This window comes from Melanostigma gelatinosum (genome assembly GCF_949748355.1).
Source record: "Melanostigma gelatinosum genome assembly, chromosome: 1".
Taxonomy (NCBI): domain Eukaryota; kingdom Metazoa; phylum Chordata; class Actinopteri; order Perciformes; family Zoarcidae; genus Melanostigma; species Melanostigma gelatinosum.
Window position 1 is genome coordinate 4,088,949 of NC_136634.1, and position 18,998 is coordinate 4,107,946.

At 40.2% G+C, this 18,998-nt stretch overlaps 1 protein-coding gene across 1 annotated transcript; it reads left to right on the forward strand.

Moving 5' to 3' along the window:
- Positions 1–5,365: 5,365 nt before the first annotated feature.
- rerglb (RERG/RAS-like b) lies at positions 5,366–17,154 on the forward strand. Its single transcript, XM_079267649.1, has 6 exons — positions 5,366–5,481; positions 7,711–7,767; positions 8,479–8,552; positions 9,511–9,659; positions 11,288–11,577; positions 15,761–17,154. Exons 1-5 carry the CDS (start codon positions 5,430–5,432, stop codon positions 11,571–11,573), a joined length of 618 nt encoding a protein of 205 aa, XP_079123775.1. The 5' UTR covers positions 5,366–5,429; the 3' UTR covers positions 11,574–11,577; positions 15,761–17,154.
- Positions 17,155–18,998: the final 1,844 nt, after the last annotated feature.

The following is an 18,998-nucleotide window of genomic DNA, read 5'->3' on the forward strand; positions in this document are numbered from 1 at the left end:
AAGCCTAATTGTTAGCTTCAACATTTCCTTAAGCACTGTACTTCTGTACAATTTTGGCGAGACTATATTCGTCAAAATTCCCCCTTGTTTAACGCATCGTGTTCTTTCAAAATAAACTTCCGTCTTCACAGGAAGTTAGGGTTAAGGCAACAAAATCCAATTAGTTCAGGTTTCGGAAAAGAGCGTGGTTCATGTGAAGCGTACTCACGAGCGAGTGACAAACGGGTCACGTGACTAGCGACTCATGTGACTCTCGCGCACTTTGTACTACATCCCATGATTTTACCGTCCCCTGAAGCCTCAGGAGGGTTTACGTTGGAGTCAGTTGAAGGCCCGATGAGTCGCATCCAGACGCCAGAGGAGGATCTCCGATGCCGATGGTCACTGAACCAAAACGTCCGTATTTGACAAGTGAGAACGAGTTGGAAACTCCATTCATTTTATTCGACAGTAATAGTTATGTACGTAGTTTTCTGATAAGTCACGCTTTATAAAGAGTTTATATTTAGCATTTATTCATGTCTTTATTAATGTTCATCAAATGATTTAATGATTCTTTATAGAGCGTTTTTAAGCCATCTATAGGAATACGTTTGGGTTGCCAGGTTGTGGCATCAAGTCCTCCATCATCAAACTTTCCTTGTCTTTTTTAGCAAGCTCTTTAATTCACCAGGATTAATCCTCCAACAGACAGTTTGGATTCTGGACCACAGTCTATTTAAAAACACCATAACACATAACTGCACAATTAATAGAGTACTCTATGAATGTATTTATTCATGAAATATTAATGATTTAGTGACATAAATAAAAGCAGTTACTAATGCCTTGTTGATTTATAACATTTATAAACTTATCAGAAAATGGTGCCCCAAAGTTTCTTGTAGAAACAGAATAATTTGGTATAATAAAGACAAAATATGTGGCACTCATGAAAGATAACTTGTTATGATTCATAAAGATTCCTGTTAAAACAGGACATGAATACTCTTTTTGTTGTGGTGACATCAGTAGAAATCCTCACATCGTATAACTTGCGTTAGATTCATTGTTTAAAGGACGACGTGTTGCTTTTCTTTTACTCCCCGAACCCAATAAAAGACTCTCAAATGGACAAAATCTGTTGCAACCATAAAACCCACTCTGTCTCCGTCCTTCTAACACTTTGATGTGCGTGTACATCCACTGGGATCTAAAAATTGTCAGAAACTGAATGAAGACGTACAGAGAAAGATGAGAGGAGGCTTTCAGGCGGCCAGCAGCCCTGTGGTAACGTAAAGATGAAATGGGGGGAAATTGGCCGTGAGATGTGTTCAAAGGGAGCTTTATTCCCCTCGTGTCTTTCAAACCACTTTATTCCGTCCAGTAAACCTCAGTCACATGTCTGCTCTCTCTCTCTCTCTCGCTCTCTCTCTCTCTCTCTCTCTCGTAATGTGCAGATGTTTCATTTAAGAACATCAAAAGAAGATCTCATGCGAGCTCTCACTTCACTTTGGAACAGTTGTTCGAGACGTATACTTCCTCCCAAAAGTTTTGTTCGTACTCTTCGCGTTATTTAAGGTCACTCTGACTCGTTTCCTCTTACAGTGTTGATAGATTATTGGATTAATGCACTATTTTCTTGAATTATCAGTCATTTTCACGTCATAATTTCAACATCTCAGCTGTGGAAACTTCTCTTCTGATGCCCAAATTTGGAAAGCAAACTTCCCGACTGAGAAGAAGAAGAAGAAGGGGAATGAAAGATGTCGTACAATATCTTCTGCCTCTGCACTTCATCAATCCAGCCTGTCCCACAGAGGACGCTGGTTCATTCCAGTAACGTGTTCAAGATGTTTGTGTGAATTTGTGAAGGGAAGTGAATGACTGCACCAGACCCAACGGGCACGGGACAGTGAGGGAAGATCACGAGCTTTGGATTTAAAAGGTGCAATTTCACTCTGATTTCTTGGAACAATTACAGAGTGAGACCTCTGTCGGAAATGATCGATAGCTGCCATCTGCCAGTGCTGTTGTTTCTGTGAAAGTGGCTGAAGATTAAGGCCACGTTTTCCATAAATCCTGTCATTTCCTGTTACAAAGCCTAATTGGGACCCCCCCCCCCCCCCCTATGTTTTCACTCGTGACATCATTCTTCCATCAGCTGCTGGAAAAATGCAAAACCGAAAACTTTGCTTGTCAGCGTTTGCTTGTTTACGCTGAGCATTTTATTATTTTGATGACATCCCTAAGTCGATCACTGAACTCGGTTACATTAATGGTTAAATTAAGGGAAGCTATAATCGTGAAGGTAAACTGAAATCAACTAAACATTCATGGAGGAAAGCGCTCTGGGGAAGAAGATGTTCCTCAGCCTGTTAGTCCGGGTTTTGATGGTCCAGGCATCGTTACCCATTGACATTCAGCAGCAGAATCCATACATTTTAAAAATGGCGTCTCCCTTTTGGCTCACAGCCACGAGGAAATCTCTTGTTGAACACAACCCTTCACATGTCGTACATACATGTAATCTCGTTTCCACAGAATCAACAGAAACCTTCCAGACGGATTCCTGGTGCACAGACGTTATGTAATGATGTTGTGCCCTTTGATGTTCATTTGTTGAGGTTTCTTGTGTGTGTGTGTGTGTGTGTGTGTGTGTGTGTGAGTGCAGCTGCTGGGAATAACGTGTTTCTTGGTGTTTGTAGTTTTGTGGGCACATGACGTCGTCCCACGTGAAAGCCTCTCGGCCACGTGTAGATCGGCTCAGGAGAAATGGTCTTTTCCTCTCTGCCTGATTAAAAGCTGCCACGGATGGCTGGGCCAACACAGGAATTCAGTTCTCCCTGATTACAACAGGAGAGGTTCTAACCATGAGAAGCAGGAGAGGAGAAGCGATTTTATTTGAATTCTTGTGTTGTTGGAGCATTTCCATTTTTTTTCTGCAGCCAATTGAGGTCATGAAGCTCAAGTGCTTCAGCGTTGAAGGCTGATTAAAATATACTTTCGTGGTTTGAGATTACCGGTAGGTTTAATTAGGGAAAACACATTTTCCCAACATGCAATATCAATCAAGGTATCCTAAAAACAAAGGTTTGCATGATATCTTACAAAGAAGTTACTCCTCATTTGTCGCGCGTTTTTCTACGAAAATCCAGCAACACGTGTTCATCAGCTCGTCACAGCATACCGTCTTTTCAAAATAAACTTCTGTCTTCACAGGAAACTACTTAGTTAGGTTTAGGAAGAGATCCTGAAATACTCGGTTAGTTTTAGGCAACAAAACATGTGGATTAATGTGCTGTATGTTTTAAATGATAAAAGCCTTGTTTGCATTTGTGATGTTTGAGGGAATAGGGCCAATCCTAAATGTTGGGGTATTCTTTCCAACCAATATAATCATAGGGAAACTGTAAACAGACTAAAACAACATCAAATTGAGGCTTTAAACAGCATTGTAATTATTTTTGTGAATTCCTGTTAACACGAAGACAAGTGCAGCCAATTCAAGAAATCCCTCTCTGAAGGCGACATTGCGCGCAAAACCGATCAAATGACGGCGGTTTGGAAATGGCCAACATGCAGGAGGACAGAATTGTGGTTGAAGTCTAAAGAATATTCGTTTCGTTGCCGGACGTTAGCGCCCGTGAAATCGAAGCTGCTGGAGGATGATTTATTGGCTGCATGCGTCACATTTTCTGTGGCAGCTGAAGCTCAAGGAAATGGATTGCTCGTCTGAATCGATTCAGTCTGATGTCAGGACTATGACTGATGTTCCAATCAATGATTTTATTGCTGGCCTTCTCATGGTTTCGCTTCTACGCGGAAATCAAAGCCACAACTTTCACTATTGCTTCAGTCGGGTGAGCTGTGACTGCACGGTTGATGAAGTAAGAAGCCAAAGTCATCAAACGTTTTCCCAGATTCATATCACTGCACTTCCCTTCATGAAAACACAATGATTCCAGCTCAATAAAGTTCTTTGAAGCCAGAATATTATAAACACTGGATTGGAGTGTGACGTTGCGAGGTCTTATCACATAGACGTCAACAATAACTTCAACACCTGAGGAAATAAAAATTCTGGTTTCTTGATCTTAACTGAATACGAAGTCACAACAGGAAAAAAAAACAGATAAAAAGTTGTGAATGATCAAGAATAGTCATAATTATGGGAAATTAAGTTATAATAAGTAAGTGCAAAGCGCAAGAAGCGTGTGGTTTTGTTTAGGCTACAAGTTTCGTTTGGATGTTTGATTAAACACGTGTCTTGTGCTTCAACTCATTGTTCACGTCAATATTTAACAAAGACCACACTCTTTCACTAAAATAAGTGCTTTGAGTGCCTAAACATCACCATAAAAAGACGTTAATCATACTTCAGTTACAAATATTGCATTGCAGGAGCCAATATAGTTAACTTGTCATATATGTTCCTTAAAAACATTTATTATGTTGATAAAATGTAATTAAATTCAATGAAACAATTGTGAAAAAAGTTTTATTTTAATCTGACCTCGTAAATTTCATACCTTTGATAAGTGAATAAAAATGTTGACCTGTTATGACACAACTTTGACTCACTCAAAAAAATGTATTTCACTTCATACACTGTGCAGAACTATGGCAGCATCAATGCAACAAAAGGCATCATGTTTTAGTTGCAAGTGGAGATTGTATTTAAAGTGGCGATATTGTAGGAAAATAAAATAAAATGTTGTCAGGAATCATTTTGCAGATACATTCTGGAGGAACATGATGCAATTTGCTCCTTAAAAACATTTCCTTGTTACGTTGATAAAAAGGCGTTCAGGCGGTATATTCTCTCTAAACTGTAATTTAGAAGCGACAGTGTTGCATTAAAGTGATTTATATTCTTGTAAATCATTCCTGACACTTCATCTATTTATTTTCCTGGTGCAAATGGTCTTCCATAATATTACAGTATGAAGAATAACACAAATGTCCATAGATGGCAGCCAGACTACAGTTACAGTGTTGGAGCGGCACAATAGGTTTAGTCTGCCGTGACCCTTGAGTGACCTCTCGGTAGGAGGGGGAAGAGGCAGAAAAGAGAGATATATGGGCACAAGAGAGGAAAGAAAGAAGAAAAACAGATGGATTGAGAGGGGAAAAGAGGGGAGAGAGCGCTTTGTTGGAGACAGGAGCGAGAGAGAGAGAGAGAGAGAGAGAGAGAGAGAGAGAGAGAGAGAGTAAAAGAGCACTTGGCACACAGACAGACTGAGAGAGAAGAGGAGGGCGCTTGTTTCCCCTCCTCTTCTCTCCCTCCAGCTTTAAAAAAAAAGAAAAGTGAAGCAGCCCTTTGAAGAGTGGGCAGTCCTGTGTACTCCCATCCAGCCTGGACTGTAAGGAGCATTTAGTGTGCCGACGCTAACCCAGATACCAGACTCAACACAGAGAGCCAGCTGAGCAGCTGACAGAGAACAGGCATGAACGACATCAAGCTGGCCCTGCTGGGAAGCCGGGGGGCTGGGAAATCAGGTGAGTGGCTGGAGGTGATTTATATTTCAAACAGATGCAGAACAAAACAGTTGCATCGTCTCTGTACGGTGTCTGGTGCCATTTAAAAGTTATATTTGTTGCTTTCTTTTTGTCGAATAATGATGGGTTTTGGTGCAAAAAGAATGAAGTGTTGTAATGTACTGTAACTAAGTACATTTACTCACGTAGGCTGCTACTTAAATACAATTTTAAGTACTTGTGCTTTTGAGTGTTTTCCATTTTTATGCTACTTCATATTTTTACTAAACTTTTCACTCCACTTCATTTGTTTGACATGAGTTACTAGTTCGCCAACTATGCATATTCAGATTATTCATTTAAAATATAAATCAACCAATAAATTATGATTCAAGCTACCCGGCATTACATAAAGTAGATGATGCCACAGGCCATTCTGCATAATGTATACTTTTACTTTTGATACTTCAAGTGTATTTTGATGCTTATACTTCTGTATTTTTACTCAAGTAAGAGTTTGAATACAGGACTTTTCGGGTATCGTGCCCTCCATCTTTTCAGGTTCTATCCTACAAAGGTCCCAAGGGATCAATATCTTCATCCACAATAACACATCACATTACATCAATTTATTGGTTGATTATTTTGTATTATTGATCTGAATCTGCAAAGTAACTCAAACTATCAAATTCATTTACGAGAGTAAAGTACCTCAATATTAGTACAGTACTTAAGTAAATGTACTTCGTTACATCCCAACAACTTCTGGATGAATGTTTGGACATAAAATGAGGCAATGCTGTTTGGAGCCAACGCTAACTCGCTTACTGACTTATTGTCTGGTATATCTAACTGCAAACTGCAGCTATTCATTCTTCAAATTAAAACAGTAGTTTGACAAAAAGTGAAACATGGTCCAAGTTGTACCATTTTTTTCCAGAACGTTTTTGTGGTCCAATTAATTTAGATTAGAAATCTTTAATAATTCCCAGTGGAGAAACTTTTTTGCCATCAAATCAACTCAGACAACAAAAATTTGACATAGAGGCCGAAGCACGCGGCCGTCGTGCACTTACAGGAAATCGTTTGCGGGACCAAATCATTACAGACTGCCAAATTAACCCAACAAACAATGCTGATTCAACGAAATAGTTGAATAAATTCGTATAGTGCGGTGTTCAGTGGACAAACAGTAACCGCGACTGGAACATTCCCTTCAGCTACGTAGCCAAGATGGCCGCCATTAAGCGTAAGAAGTGTCGAGCGTTCCGCTCTCTTTGATCGTTTCGAGTACACCGTGTGTATTTCGGCAGAGCTTTTAATTTCACTGGCCTTTTTTCCGTGTTACAAAACAAAAAAACACACAACACCAACAGGTTATTTGTTCCATTCATTGAGATTTAACGAAAATAATTAAGATTATTTATGCCTTAAGAGAATGTAAAAGATCTGTATTTTGGGCTGAATAATCACATCTGCTTATTTTCCAAGACTTTCAACAATTCTTGTGACCATAACTTGAATCTACAAAGGTCAAACGACAGTGACAAATGCTGGTGAGGCGGTAGGAGGGGAGTCACAGGATGCTTGTTGTTCAAGCTTCATAAAGCAATGGGACGTCTCCATTCTCACTGCCTGGCGGTGAAGCAGAGCTGTTACTGTGGAGATGCTGCAGCCTCTGGAGGGCTGTATGTGAATGTTTGTGTCCACTTCATAGGTTTTGCTGCTCTTTGCTGTTCTGCGTGTTGCTTTCAAAACACATTTATCATTGTTTTGTTGTGAAAAGAATTGTCCTTTGTGTTGAATTGTGCATGCATGAGTAACGTTTTAGGCCATGTCCATATTTGTGTGTCCTCGTAGTCGTAGCATAACCCCTGTATAAGCCCCTCAGGAGCCCATGACCACAGTCAGCAACTTGAAACTTCAGCCCATAACTGAAACTGACTGTCTGTGGGACCAAAAGCTATAGTCAGTTTTAAATATGGCCCGCAGTCTGGAGGCGAAGCAGAGGGGGTAAATATAACCATTCAGCCTGCCAAATATGCACACATGGCCTTGCAGCAGAGCCATGCGTCCTCTTTCATGTGAGGCTAGTTTCACCGCTCCAATCCCAGAGACTGCTGGCCCGCGCTGCGCCTGCGGGAGAGAACGAGGGTCATTTAACCCCCACTGCGGCCACCTGTGAGCGGTGAGAGTGTAATGAGGCCGTGATTCATTTAGCTGTGTTTTCATTTCTTCCGTTTCCTCCAGCTGTCCTTGTGCGGTTCCTGACCAGGCGCTTCATCGGTGAATACGCCTCTAACGCCAGTAAGTGTTTCCAGATTCGATGAGGGGTTTTGGTTTCGGTCCTGGAGTTTATCTCCAGACACTCTATGCCTACATTTCACCTGAGCATTCATGAGATAAACAAACCAGGATACCTTTTATATGCAGCATAATTAAAAAATGATTACAGCTGTAAAAAGATAGAAATCGTAAATCCCAAAAACCAATTTATTCCAGTTCACATCCATGTCTTTTTCATGGTTTCTCACATTTGGTCTAATTAAACCCGCATTTACCTCTTTTCTGCCACTTGGGGCAGTAGAGGAGGCTGTAAATAAAAACATTGACATATTACCACCTTATAAAGTTTGTGTTGGAGAAATTTATCACACCGTTCTTCAGTTGTGTTGTATCACTAAACCTGCATAACGTGCATATACCCTCTGTTTTGTCTGTTCATTGTTGTTACACCTCTGAACCATCTGTGGGGAAAGAGCTCTATCCATTCAGCTGGATTTTTATTGAAGTGTCTGTTCATTAAATATGATTTTAATACTTTAAAAAGTTTCCATCGCGATTATTTCTCACAGGGAGGTTAAAAAGATTTTTTCCCACCACAGTTTGCATTCGCATTTATCTATTTTAATTCTAATATTTAATCATTTGTTTCACTCTCCACTCACTCCTGTCAATATTTTAATCAGTGAATATTCCTGTTATTTATTGTTTGACTGCTGCTAATCCTCGTTACAGATTCCCTGTACCACAAAAGGCTGTCGATCGATGGCAGGCAGCTGAATCTGGAGGTTTTTGACCCCTGCTCTCAGGTACAACACATCACTGATCAGAAGAGCTGCTGTCTCCACGTTGCCAGGGTGTCAAGAGAAGCGCTCCTATTTTAAGCATTATTTTCAAATGTTTCTTCAGTGTTTAAAAAAAGTTTTTAAAGCCCAAGTATTGTAAAAAAAGTTATTCTCAATCCTTCAGTCGAGGTGAAGGTTAGTTTTGGAGCTACAAGCGTTTCCCATAAAAAAAAGTAAAAAGTGTCGGGTTTTCAGTCTGCACTACATCTCTGTGACCTACAATGAGTCATGGTTATATATATACACCTTTGGGCCGGCACATGTGCGATTCGTACAGTACTTAAAGTTAAATCCCAAAAGGTTTATGAGCGTATCCCTGAAGCCATGTGCGCCAGTGGCTGTCTCTTTGAAGAACAGAGCCATATAACCCAGTTACTTCTCTTTCAGCCAGACCAAAGAGCTGAGAGGCCTTTTACTGCAGAGTTAGTATTTTATTGGAATACCCCTCGACTCGGCAGAACAAGTGCCATTGTCTTTGTCGGTTAAACTCACTGTAAGGCCGCCCTTTCATAAAGAAACAGTGACTCCATGTCCTGCCCTTCTGACCTGGACTGCAGAGAGACTATGGAGTCAATAAAGAGAAAGGCATAAGTGAGCTTTTACAGCGCTCAGACATGTCCTCCTCGGGCCCCTTGTCCTTCCTACACTGTTTATTTCTCCTCAAACAACAGCCAATTTGTAGTGTTGTAGGACAAATTAAGGTTTATTTAATTAAATCAGTGGCCAAAACTACCGAACTACCAATGAGCCAATGCTGTCTATAGCTCATGTTTGTCAGTTTCTAACGACTAAAAGACACAACGTGACGACAACATGTCTGGTTGAATCTGTCCCAGTGAAAAAGAACAAGCCATACAGGAAGTCATACATACTAATTTCATATGGTCAGTGTCAAAATAAAAGCGTGTGTTGTGTCTGGCAGAGCTCAGAGGCCCGGTGTATACTGGAGGAGCCGGTGGATTGGGCAGATGGCTTTGTGGTGGTGTACAACATCAGCGACCGCACTTCCTTCATCAACGCCAAGAACATCCTGCGGCAGATCCGGGAGGCGCGCATGGACAACTGCAAAGGGTGAGAAGCACAATGAGGGTTGAGTTATTGTGAGGTGAACAGAGGCTGATGGGGAAACTCTGGTTGAGACTTGGTGGATGAAAGCAGCTGGCGGCCTGTAGTTTCTATTATTATACTATTTCCAGAAAGTGTGAGGCGCTCCATCACTGCAAAGCTGCATGAACTCCAAAAAAATAGTTTTTTTCTCACATTTGCTTTTGACTTAGGGGTCTGAGATATGTGTTGTAAACAATGTCAAGAATATGTTTAAAATTCAACTGAGAATAATGATTGACAGTTATCTGATATTATTAAAACCTCATGGAATTGAAAGCAGTCTTGTTTTCAACTTTGTAGAAATAGCATCAAATAAAATAATATATTTAGTTTTCTTATTTTTTCATCATTCAGTTACAGTTCAAACACTTATTTACAACTAAACTTAACAATTTTCCACTCGCGGGTTTAATAAAGTATCTCTCTACCTACCAGTCTATCTATCTATCCTTCTATCTATCTATCTACCCTTCTATCTATCTATCTATCTACCCTTCTATCTACCCTTCTATCTATCTATCTATCTATCTATCTATCTATCTATCTATCTATCTATCTATCTATCTATCTATCTATCCATCCTTCTATCCTTCTATCTATCTATCTATCTATCTATGTATCTATCTATCTATCAACCTATCCATCCATCCATCCATCCATCCATCCATCCATCCATCCATCTATCTATCTATCTATCTATCTATCTATCCTTCTATCTTTCTATCTATCTACCCTTCTATCTATCTTTCTATCTCTCTAAACCCTGAGAGAAAACAGAAGCAAACAGTACTGGTGCTCTGCTGTCTATGAAGCCGAACTGGGATCCTCATGTAGTCTTGAATTTGAGGAATGCTGGGAGTTAATGAGCAGTCCTGACAAACTGATGAATGATTCATGATGACGAGGGATTCATTATTTAACCCAGAGGCATTTAGTAGATGTGGTCTGCTGGAAAAATGGGCCAAACATCCATCAGGCTGCCTGTCGGCCAGAGCTTCCTCGTAACTTATATGATATTATAATACAATAATATATATTGTTGAATATATTTTGTGTTAGTAATCTGGATCTACAAAGTAAGATAAATACACTGCAGTAAAAAGTACAATATCTACTTCTGATTTGTAGTGGAGAAGAAGTATAAAGTAGCAGAAAATGGAAATACTCAAGTACCTCTACTTTGAGTGTAAAACCATAATTCTATATACATCATGGGTATCTGAGGCATTGAAATAAACAAATGCAGATTGCATACCTTTTATCCTTCAGATAAGTATATCTAGTTGAGTCTGTTTGACCATCTTTAGTATTTGCTTCTCATAACACTTGGTTGAAGCTAGATCTCCTGTTTTTTAAGGGTGCAATGTTCCATTGAACGGATATATTCCAGATGTTTTGTGCATCATTATATAAAATTGACCCAGAATGAGATTTAGTGTCTTTTAAATCTTTGGATCTTGACGACAAAAATAAAATAAAAGTTCTGTGAGTTTGAACTCTGCTTCTCCAGACGACTCGTTGCAATAAAAAGTTTGACGAGGTTTAAAAGTAAAACGTGATTTGCTTTCATCGCTCTTCTTCTCTGCTTTTAGGGAGGTGGAGGTTCCCGTGTGTCTGCTGGGAAACAAGCAGGACCTGTGCCACGCCCGGCAGGTGCGTGAGGACGAGGGCCGCTGCGTGGCCCAGGAGAGCCGCTGTCACTTCCAGGAGGTCTCGGCCGCCGAGAGCTACCAGGACATCGCCGGCCTCTTCACACAACTCATCCGGAAGGTGATGGAGCACCTGAAGTACAGGGCCGACCGGCGGCGCTACAGCGGCTCCAAGTCGATGGCCAAGCTCATCAACAATGTGTTCGGCAAGAGGAGGAAGTCAGTGTGAGGAAGTAAGAAAGAGACGAAAGGGAACTGGTCATTCTGGGAACTGTTTGAGTAGAAACATGAACCTCACGTTCACACTGTGAGCAACATGCCACAGTCCAAATGATACTTTTCTACAATCTTTGACAAGCTTTGTGCTTTTAGTTGCATTGGTTTTTCCTAAGATATGTTTCCCTGCTTTGAGTTAAGACAGCTATTTAGAAAAGGACTTATTATGTTGCTGTGATTAAAGCAAAGCAGGATGTTGTTGATCTGGAGGTCAGAGGTCACAAAAGTACAGGAACGTGAAAGGAAAAAGTTTGAAATCAGACTTTTCTCTTAAATTCAAATGTAAAACAAACAAACAAAACACTCTTGTCACAACTTGTACACATAAACATCAAGAGTGGCTCCAAGTAGATTCTGAGTTTTGGGAGTATTAACATGAACAATTTTCTATGAAATACTCTTTTTTAATGTAACCCTCCCCCACCAACATGTTTAACACATAAGGACCCCAAGAATAAACTACTGTGTAGCAAAATGTGAATTTATTTCTCCACAAATCAGGATTATTTGTGTAATTAATGCCATCTGAAGAATTATTTAAAAAAACATTTTTGGAAAGTGCACCTACATAATAATGTTATTTAAAATGCACCAATTATAACAGAAACAGACAATTATATGAAGAACAAAGAACAAATTGATTTCTGAAAAATTTGAATGATAGAATGACGCACCTGTGAAATTTGACAAAAAGTTGACCTTTGTGGTTTGTGAGGACCCCAGTTAGGATTAATGCTAAAAGCCTTGCAAACCTGAAAAAAGCAATAAAAAGACACCATCACATAAATACAAGTCTGTAAAAATGCAAACGCATGGTCACCTTTAGTTTTGAGCCTGGACTTTTGAGCCAGAACAAGGAGCTTTAAAAGTGACCAGTAAAATCTTAAAAACAATGATAAAACGAACAGCTGGCCAATAGAGAGTCATCTGTTAAAACCAGCTATTGCAACTATACTTGGAGGCGATAGAGTGACTTTCGGTTGATCCCAGAAATATAAATGTGAGCCTAAAACTATTTAGGAATGATGCCCAAAACATGTGAATACAGTTCTCACAGACCACATCATCAATCAGAATGTAACTTATCATGCAGTGCCAACTTTTACTCCTCATGAAAGCATGCTTTGAGTCAGACTCAGTTTGTTACAACACAGAAAATACTCTCAAAGCATCGTTCCCGGCTCGTTTGCGGCTTTTTACATGAAACACTTTGACTCGTATCAGACGTGGGAAGCTTTGATTGTCTGTAATCAGCTTCTCCTCTGTCTCTCACTCATCAGACATAACTGTTTATCATTAAACGTAATCACAACACAGAGGAATGAAGAGTTCTGATGAGTTGTTGATTTGCTGGTGACATTGAGAAGTTTTCCCGCCCTCATCACGGTGCCCTCGTCGTGAACTCACCGGTTGCTCACTGTCGTCGCTGTCGGCTGTTACTTCAAGCATCTCCGTCTTTAGTTTAAGCAAATGTGCCGTTACTTTTAAAACTGCCCTTCTGCTTCGTACAGGCGGCAACCTCTGCTTCTGAAAAGTGAAGCCAATGCGGAAGTGAACTTGCGATCTTTCTAATGGCCAGTAGGGGGCGACTCCTCTGGTTGGATAGAAGTCTATGAGAACATGACTCTACTTCTCTCTTGATTCATTACCTCAATAAACATCGTAGACATGAGTTTATGGTCTCAATCTCTAGTTTCAAGTCTTCTTCAATACAGCATGATGTTCATTTAGTAAATTATGGTCCATTTAGAGTCAAACAGACCATAAAGCAGAGTATGCTTTAGGGCGGGCTGCCTTATGATTGACAGGTCTCACCCACGCCGTTCTCCATTTATTTTACAAAGACTGTATGCATATAACAATTGACACGTGTTGCTGGACATCTATAGGAATATGCACAAAATGAGTACATTTTTGACATCATACGAACCGTTGCATGAGGATACGGCGTTTCTACTTCACTCCTCTAAAGTCCGATTATGGTCATTTCCGTTCACTGGTTGCAAAAAAACAAGATGGCGACGGCCAAAACGCCAAACTTAAAGCTTCAAAACGGCAGTTTACAAACCAATCGGTGGCGTCATGATGACTACCTCCACTTCTTATTTACAGTCGATGTGTTTCAAATGTGGAGATGTCTTCAGTTCAGAGTTGTTGCGCAGCAGGTTTATAATGTCAGTTTTGATGCATTTTATAATTTTTTTCACAGTAATGCTTCTTCCTGGAAGCCATAGTGTTTGTTTATTGTTGACTATACTGTTCATTGTAATGCGTTATACTCTGTCTCTTATATTGCCAATTGATATATCATTTAAATACATTCACCTGTACAATAATGTTTTTATTAACCATTTAGTATGATATATTGTGCAAATAGTAATTGGTCAATTTAATAATTATTGATCTGAAAAATGTCTTGAACTTTTAAACTTTATGAAAAACACTAACGCACACCGATTAAGGGCACGAACTCATTCAGTGCTGTTGCTGCTGCTTCTTAAATCCAGTTGTGTCACCGTGATCCTGTAAAGAAAGAATGTACGACCCATCCTGGAAAAATGAGTTCACGTATGCAACGTTTTATACACGAATATCTCTTCTGTAAAAACATCGGCTGCTCCAGAGGAAATTAAAGTTAAACATTGCTTAATCAGCTGCTGTTTTAGTTTAGCTTTAGTGCTGCTTCACTTTGAGCTCAACTTTAATTAAATGACCACGAGAGGAAGCGTTTCTCTCAAGCCTTCAGGAAAGTGGAATTTCCTGTGTGGAGCTGCTAAAAATAGCTGGTTTGGAGGCAGGAAAAGTGAGAAATGCACCGTTATTACACTGATTTCTGGCCTCCGAAACAAATGCTCCTGAAGTATCCACTAGATGGCAGCACAAAGCACCATCATAATGTACTCTCCACCCCCCTAAACGATTTCCTGCTTATCTGATCTGAGCTATTACACACAGGATCAATTCGGAGCAGTGAAATGGAAAAACAACTTTTTGAATCATTTATATCAGTGACCACTTGTGACCTCTATGGAGGCATTTGTATGTATGTGATAAGAAAACAGGTATTTACCTTCATTCAAACACAGAAGGGAGCAAAGGGAGACCTGGTCAAGACGGCAGCATAAAAAGTAACTGACAAAACAATAAATGAAATACACAACAGATAAAACAATACAAACCCCCCTGAAAATATCACGAACAAAGTTCAGTATTCTCTTGTATGTTTGATGAAATTAGATCTTTGTTGCCTTTAATCTTCGGTGAAGATAAACGACTACTTCTGAGCTCTATGGAATAAAGCCTCAAGCTCTTTTTACTTATTTGAACTCAACACCATTGAGATCAGACAAAACGCATTAAAGTGCCGACGGATGAAAACCTGAAATCCTGCAGCTCATGCAGGTTAATGAATCCTGTGTTTTTGATCAACTTGTCTCTCCTGATTGCTCAGTGCCTCTTTCACGCATCAAGTGGGGATATTTATTTGGTGAAGAGCAGACAGGAAGCACTGCAGCTTCCTCGTGTTCATCATCATCCTCATCATCATCTCTGTTTGGAATCAGTGAATGAAGCAAACACTTTTCCTCAGTCACAGCTTCCACATTTAAACGTCCTTTTATGTGCAGCTCATATTATCTTGCATGCATTGCAAAGCTTTTTATGTTTTTAGCTTTTAAACCAACGACCCCTGAGATTCCTTTCTACTCTCTATAAAGTTCATGAAAGACATTTTCTCTTCATAAAAAAAGAAAAAGAAAAATCCTTTGCCACACGGGGAAAGTCATGCACTTTACATTTCCAGCTGCAGCAACAGCAGCGGCTTGCTTTGAATAGATAGAGGAGCTCTGTCGCTGGAAGGAGCAGCCGTGGTTTTAGAGGAGCAGAAAAGAGCTCGACCTCCAGAGACTGAACCGAAAGTCTGAGGAAAGAAAGACATCACGTTGCCGCCTGCTGAGTTTGACTGACATGTCATTTCTGGAGAGAGTGGCGGAGAAACACTGCTGACTTAATGACAAAGATGTCAGGAAAACACACGGCAAATATCTGTAATGGTGCAAAAATGCTCGTCATATCAACTCTAACCAACTCTTCATCTTCTCCCCCCCCCCTCTTCTTTCCCGCCTGTCTCATGTTTGTGAGAGGGAAGAGGAGTGCAGACGGATGGAGACCTCCGAGCGTGGCCTTGTAGCTTCAGGTCAGTGATCTTATTCGGCCCGTGTGTGGAGGAAGAATTGGTTTTGGCTGGACGGAGGAAAACCATCTGAACCAAGGGGATTGGATGCTGCTGTGACACCGTCGAGAGCCAATCAGAGAGGCCATCGATCAGTTCCCCTTAATCTCACAGCTGGTGAGCACATCCCCACTCCAATCTAAAACTCTGCAGCTTAGTCAGACTGACAGGGGATTGGATGGCTTCCAAAGAGCTGAACCTGCAACTGAAATGGATCCACGCAAGAGCCACGTTCAACATCCCTTTCTGCGACCCGCAAAAATAAATTGTTGTTAAAGTTGCTTCCTTAAAATATGTGGAAACAATTTGTCAGTGTGGTAAAAGATAAAATAATAGTTTGCTTCTAATTCAAATCAACAAATATAAAAGGACACAGGTGAAATGATTCTACTAAAACGTATGTTTTCCTCCTATAACATAATTTGAACACCAGCCCGTATGATTTGCTCGAGGGGACACTTTTCTTTTTTGTTGCCGTGCACTGTGTCATGCTGCATGAGTGCACACAGTGATTGCTTGCTGGATGTATAATATATGCTGCATCTGAAGAGTTTTTTTCTTTCTAAAAATGTGACATCCACTCCCTGACAAATGTGATGCATCTTCTGTTAAAAGACGCATAGAAGTGAACAATTCAACATTTATTTTACATCTGGTTTTATGAAACATTGATTGAATGTAAAGCTGCTTGTAATCCTTTTCATATGTTTTATGAATTGCCCGAGGTCTAGTCAGTGTCCTGCAGGCTCCTGTTACACTAAATGTGATGTCCTGCTGTCTGTGCACTGAATACTGCTTTGTAAGACGTTGGTATCCTCTTGCAGCGACGCTGCCAAAAACTCTGCAAATGAAGTGAATCTGATAAAGAGCTCGATATCACAGAGATGCCCTCTAAAGCTCTTGTAGTCGGTCGCCGAATCAGAGCAGCTCCTGATGTCAACAGCACGTGGTGTAAATAACGAAATTAACGATGGCTGAATTCTATTTAGCTGATTCAGTTTCTGGGTTCCTCCTCACTGTCCCACTGTCATGACACACAGGGACACTTGAAATGTAATGTTGGTTTTAGTTAGACCTGTGCTTTTCTACTATGGCAAGTCAAAATGTCTGCTGTGATAGAGAGCCAAAGTGAAACCCAGGCAGCAATCTCCGGGTCTGAAAAGTGAAGCCAATGCAGAAGTGTCATCAACATGCATTCTCTCTAATGGCCACCAGGGGGCGACTCCTCTGGTTGTATAGAAGTCTATGAGAAAATGACTACTTCTCTCTTGATTTATTCCCTCAGTAAACATTGTAAACATGAGTTTATGTCTCAATCTCTAGTTTCAAGTCTTCTTCAATACAGCACGTATGTTTCACATACTATTATGTTTATATAATGATGGTGTTTTCTTGAAAAACAATCAGTTATTTATTGAAGAACAGTAATAGTTTTTAGCGGCCTTTAACAAATACCATAAGCCAACTGCTGCACAACAGTTTCCCTCAGGATAAATTAAGTTCCATCTTAACTTAGAGAACTCTGATATATCAGACTTAGAGTTTGATAATGTGGAAATCCTACATAATTAAACACAAATTTAGCGTCAATATATATATGCAGAGTGTTTTTAATCCCAACAATAAAACCACAAAGAAGCTCCACTGGTTAATGTGAGTATCACATGCCTTGCTCGAAGGCACCACAGCAACATGTAAACACTTTGTTTTCTTTCCCAGATTTTCCCAGCCAGCCGTGGGATCATAACAAATAATCTTCTCTCTGGTGGTCGGAGCTCTTGGGAGTTCAGGTGCAGCTCTGTATCACAATCAGAGAACGCTCCCTGGGGAAGCACATCGCTAGTGAAGCTAATATGACAATGTTATTATTTCTGTCTTCCTGGAGATGTTACGAGGCCTTCTTAGTCTCCATTTGGTGCCAGACTGAAAAATGTAATATTTTCACAAACTCCTGTATTTGTTTTGGCCATGGTTTCTTTGATTCCTTATCCATTCTTCTATTTTTCTGCAAAAGATATTTCATATCAGTGCTTCATCGTGTGATGCTTGCTTCCCATCAATTGACTGACAGGGCTCGGCACTTCATTATTGATCTTACTAAACACGGGGTCCACTTACTCGCTTGTTCTCATCAACAGATTAAGTTTGCTCAGTTGTCATGAAACAAAACTCATACAGCCACAGCTCTGTGAGCACTAAAAACCAGACAAACAAAGGACTTTTACCCAGGAGACTACTGTCCGTGTCCTGTGTGAGCACACATTACGTTGTTATATTACTTTGTTACACTTTTATTTGAACACAAACCGTGATGTTTTTTCTCACCTTAACCAAGTCGTGTTGTTGCCTAAACATAACCAGTCCTTTCACAACGTTAGCCATGCGTCATTGTACAATTCTGAAAGCGTGATATAAGGCTGAATCTGAAGAAAATCCCAAAAATAATTACACTAATTTTTACAAACTTAAGTATTGCATACATGTCTGTTTATTTATATTTCTTTAGCCAGGATTTGATATGAAGTGCCATTTCCCTACTTTCTTTTTTAAGTTTTAAGTTTATTGTCACATACATATATGAAATGTGTCCTCTGCATTTAACCCATCCCTAGCTTATTGGGAGCAGTGGGCAGCTGAGAAGCTCATGTGAAGGCTCAACATTTCCCAAAAATTCTCTTGGACACTTATTGCTAGTGTGCCACTGGTTAAGCTACCACATGCCAATGGACGCACACATCTAAGTTTGCCTACTCCTGGTCTAACCAAAAGAGAAAAAATCGAAATAAGGCATCTGTTGGAAAATGATGGAAATGTAAAGTAAACATAGATGGTATAGTAAATGGTGTAAATAACACCGTTTTTCTCTTTCCAGTCTGTCAAGAAGCAGGAGCTCTGTGGTTTTATCTGCAAAACCACCGGCCTTGCTGCCACAAGCTGCAGCGGTTCCTCCTCTAAATTCAGCTGTTGTGTGTGAAATGTGCTGTGTGGCCTCACATGGCATTATATCTGACGAACAGCCCTTCCACACAAAAAACACTGCCTAAATTTGTCTCTGCCCTTTTCACACAGAGGACATGATGGCGAAGGCAAACCGCAGCAGATGGCTCAAAAAAAGAACAAGAAAAGAAGGTTTCCTATTTTCACAGA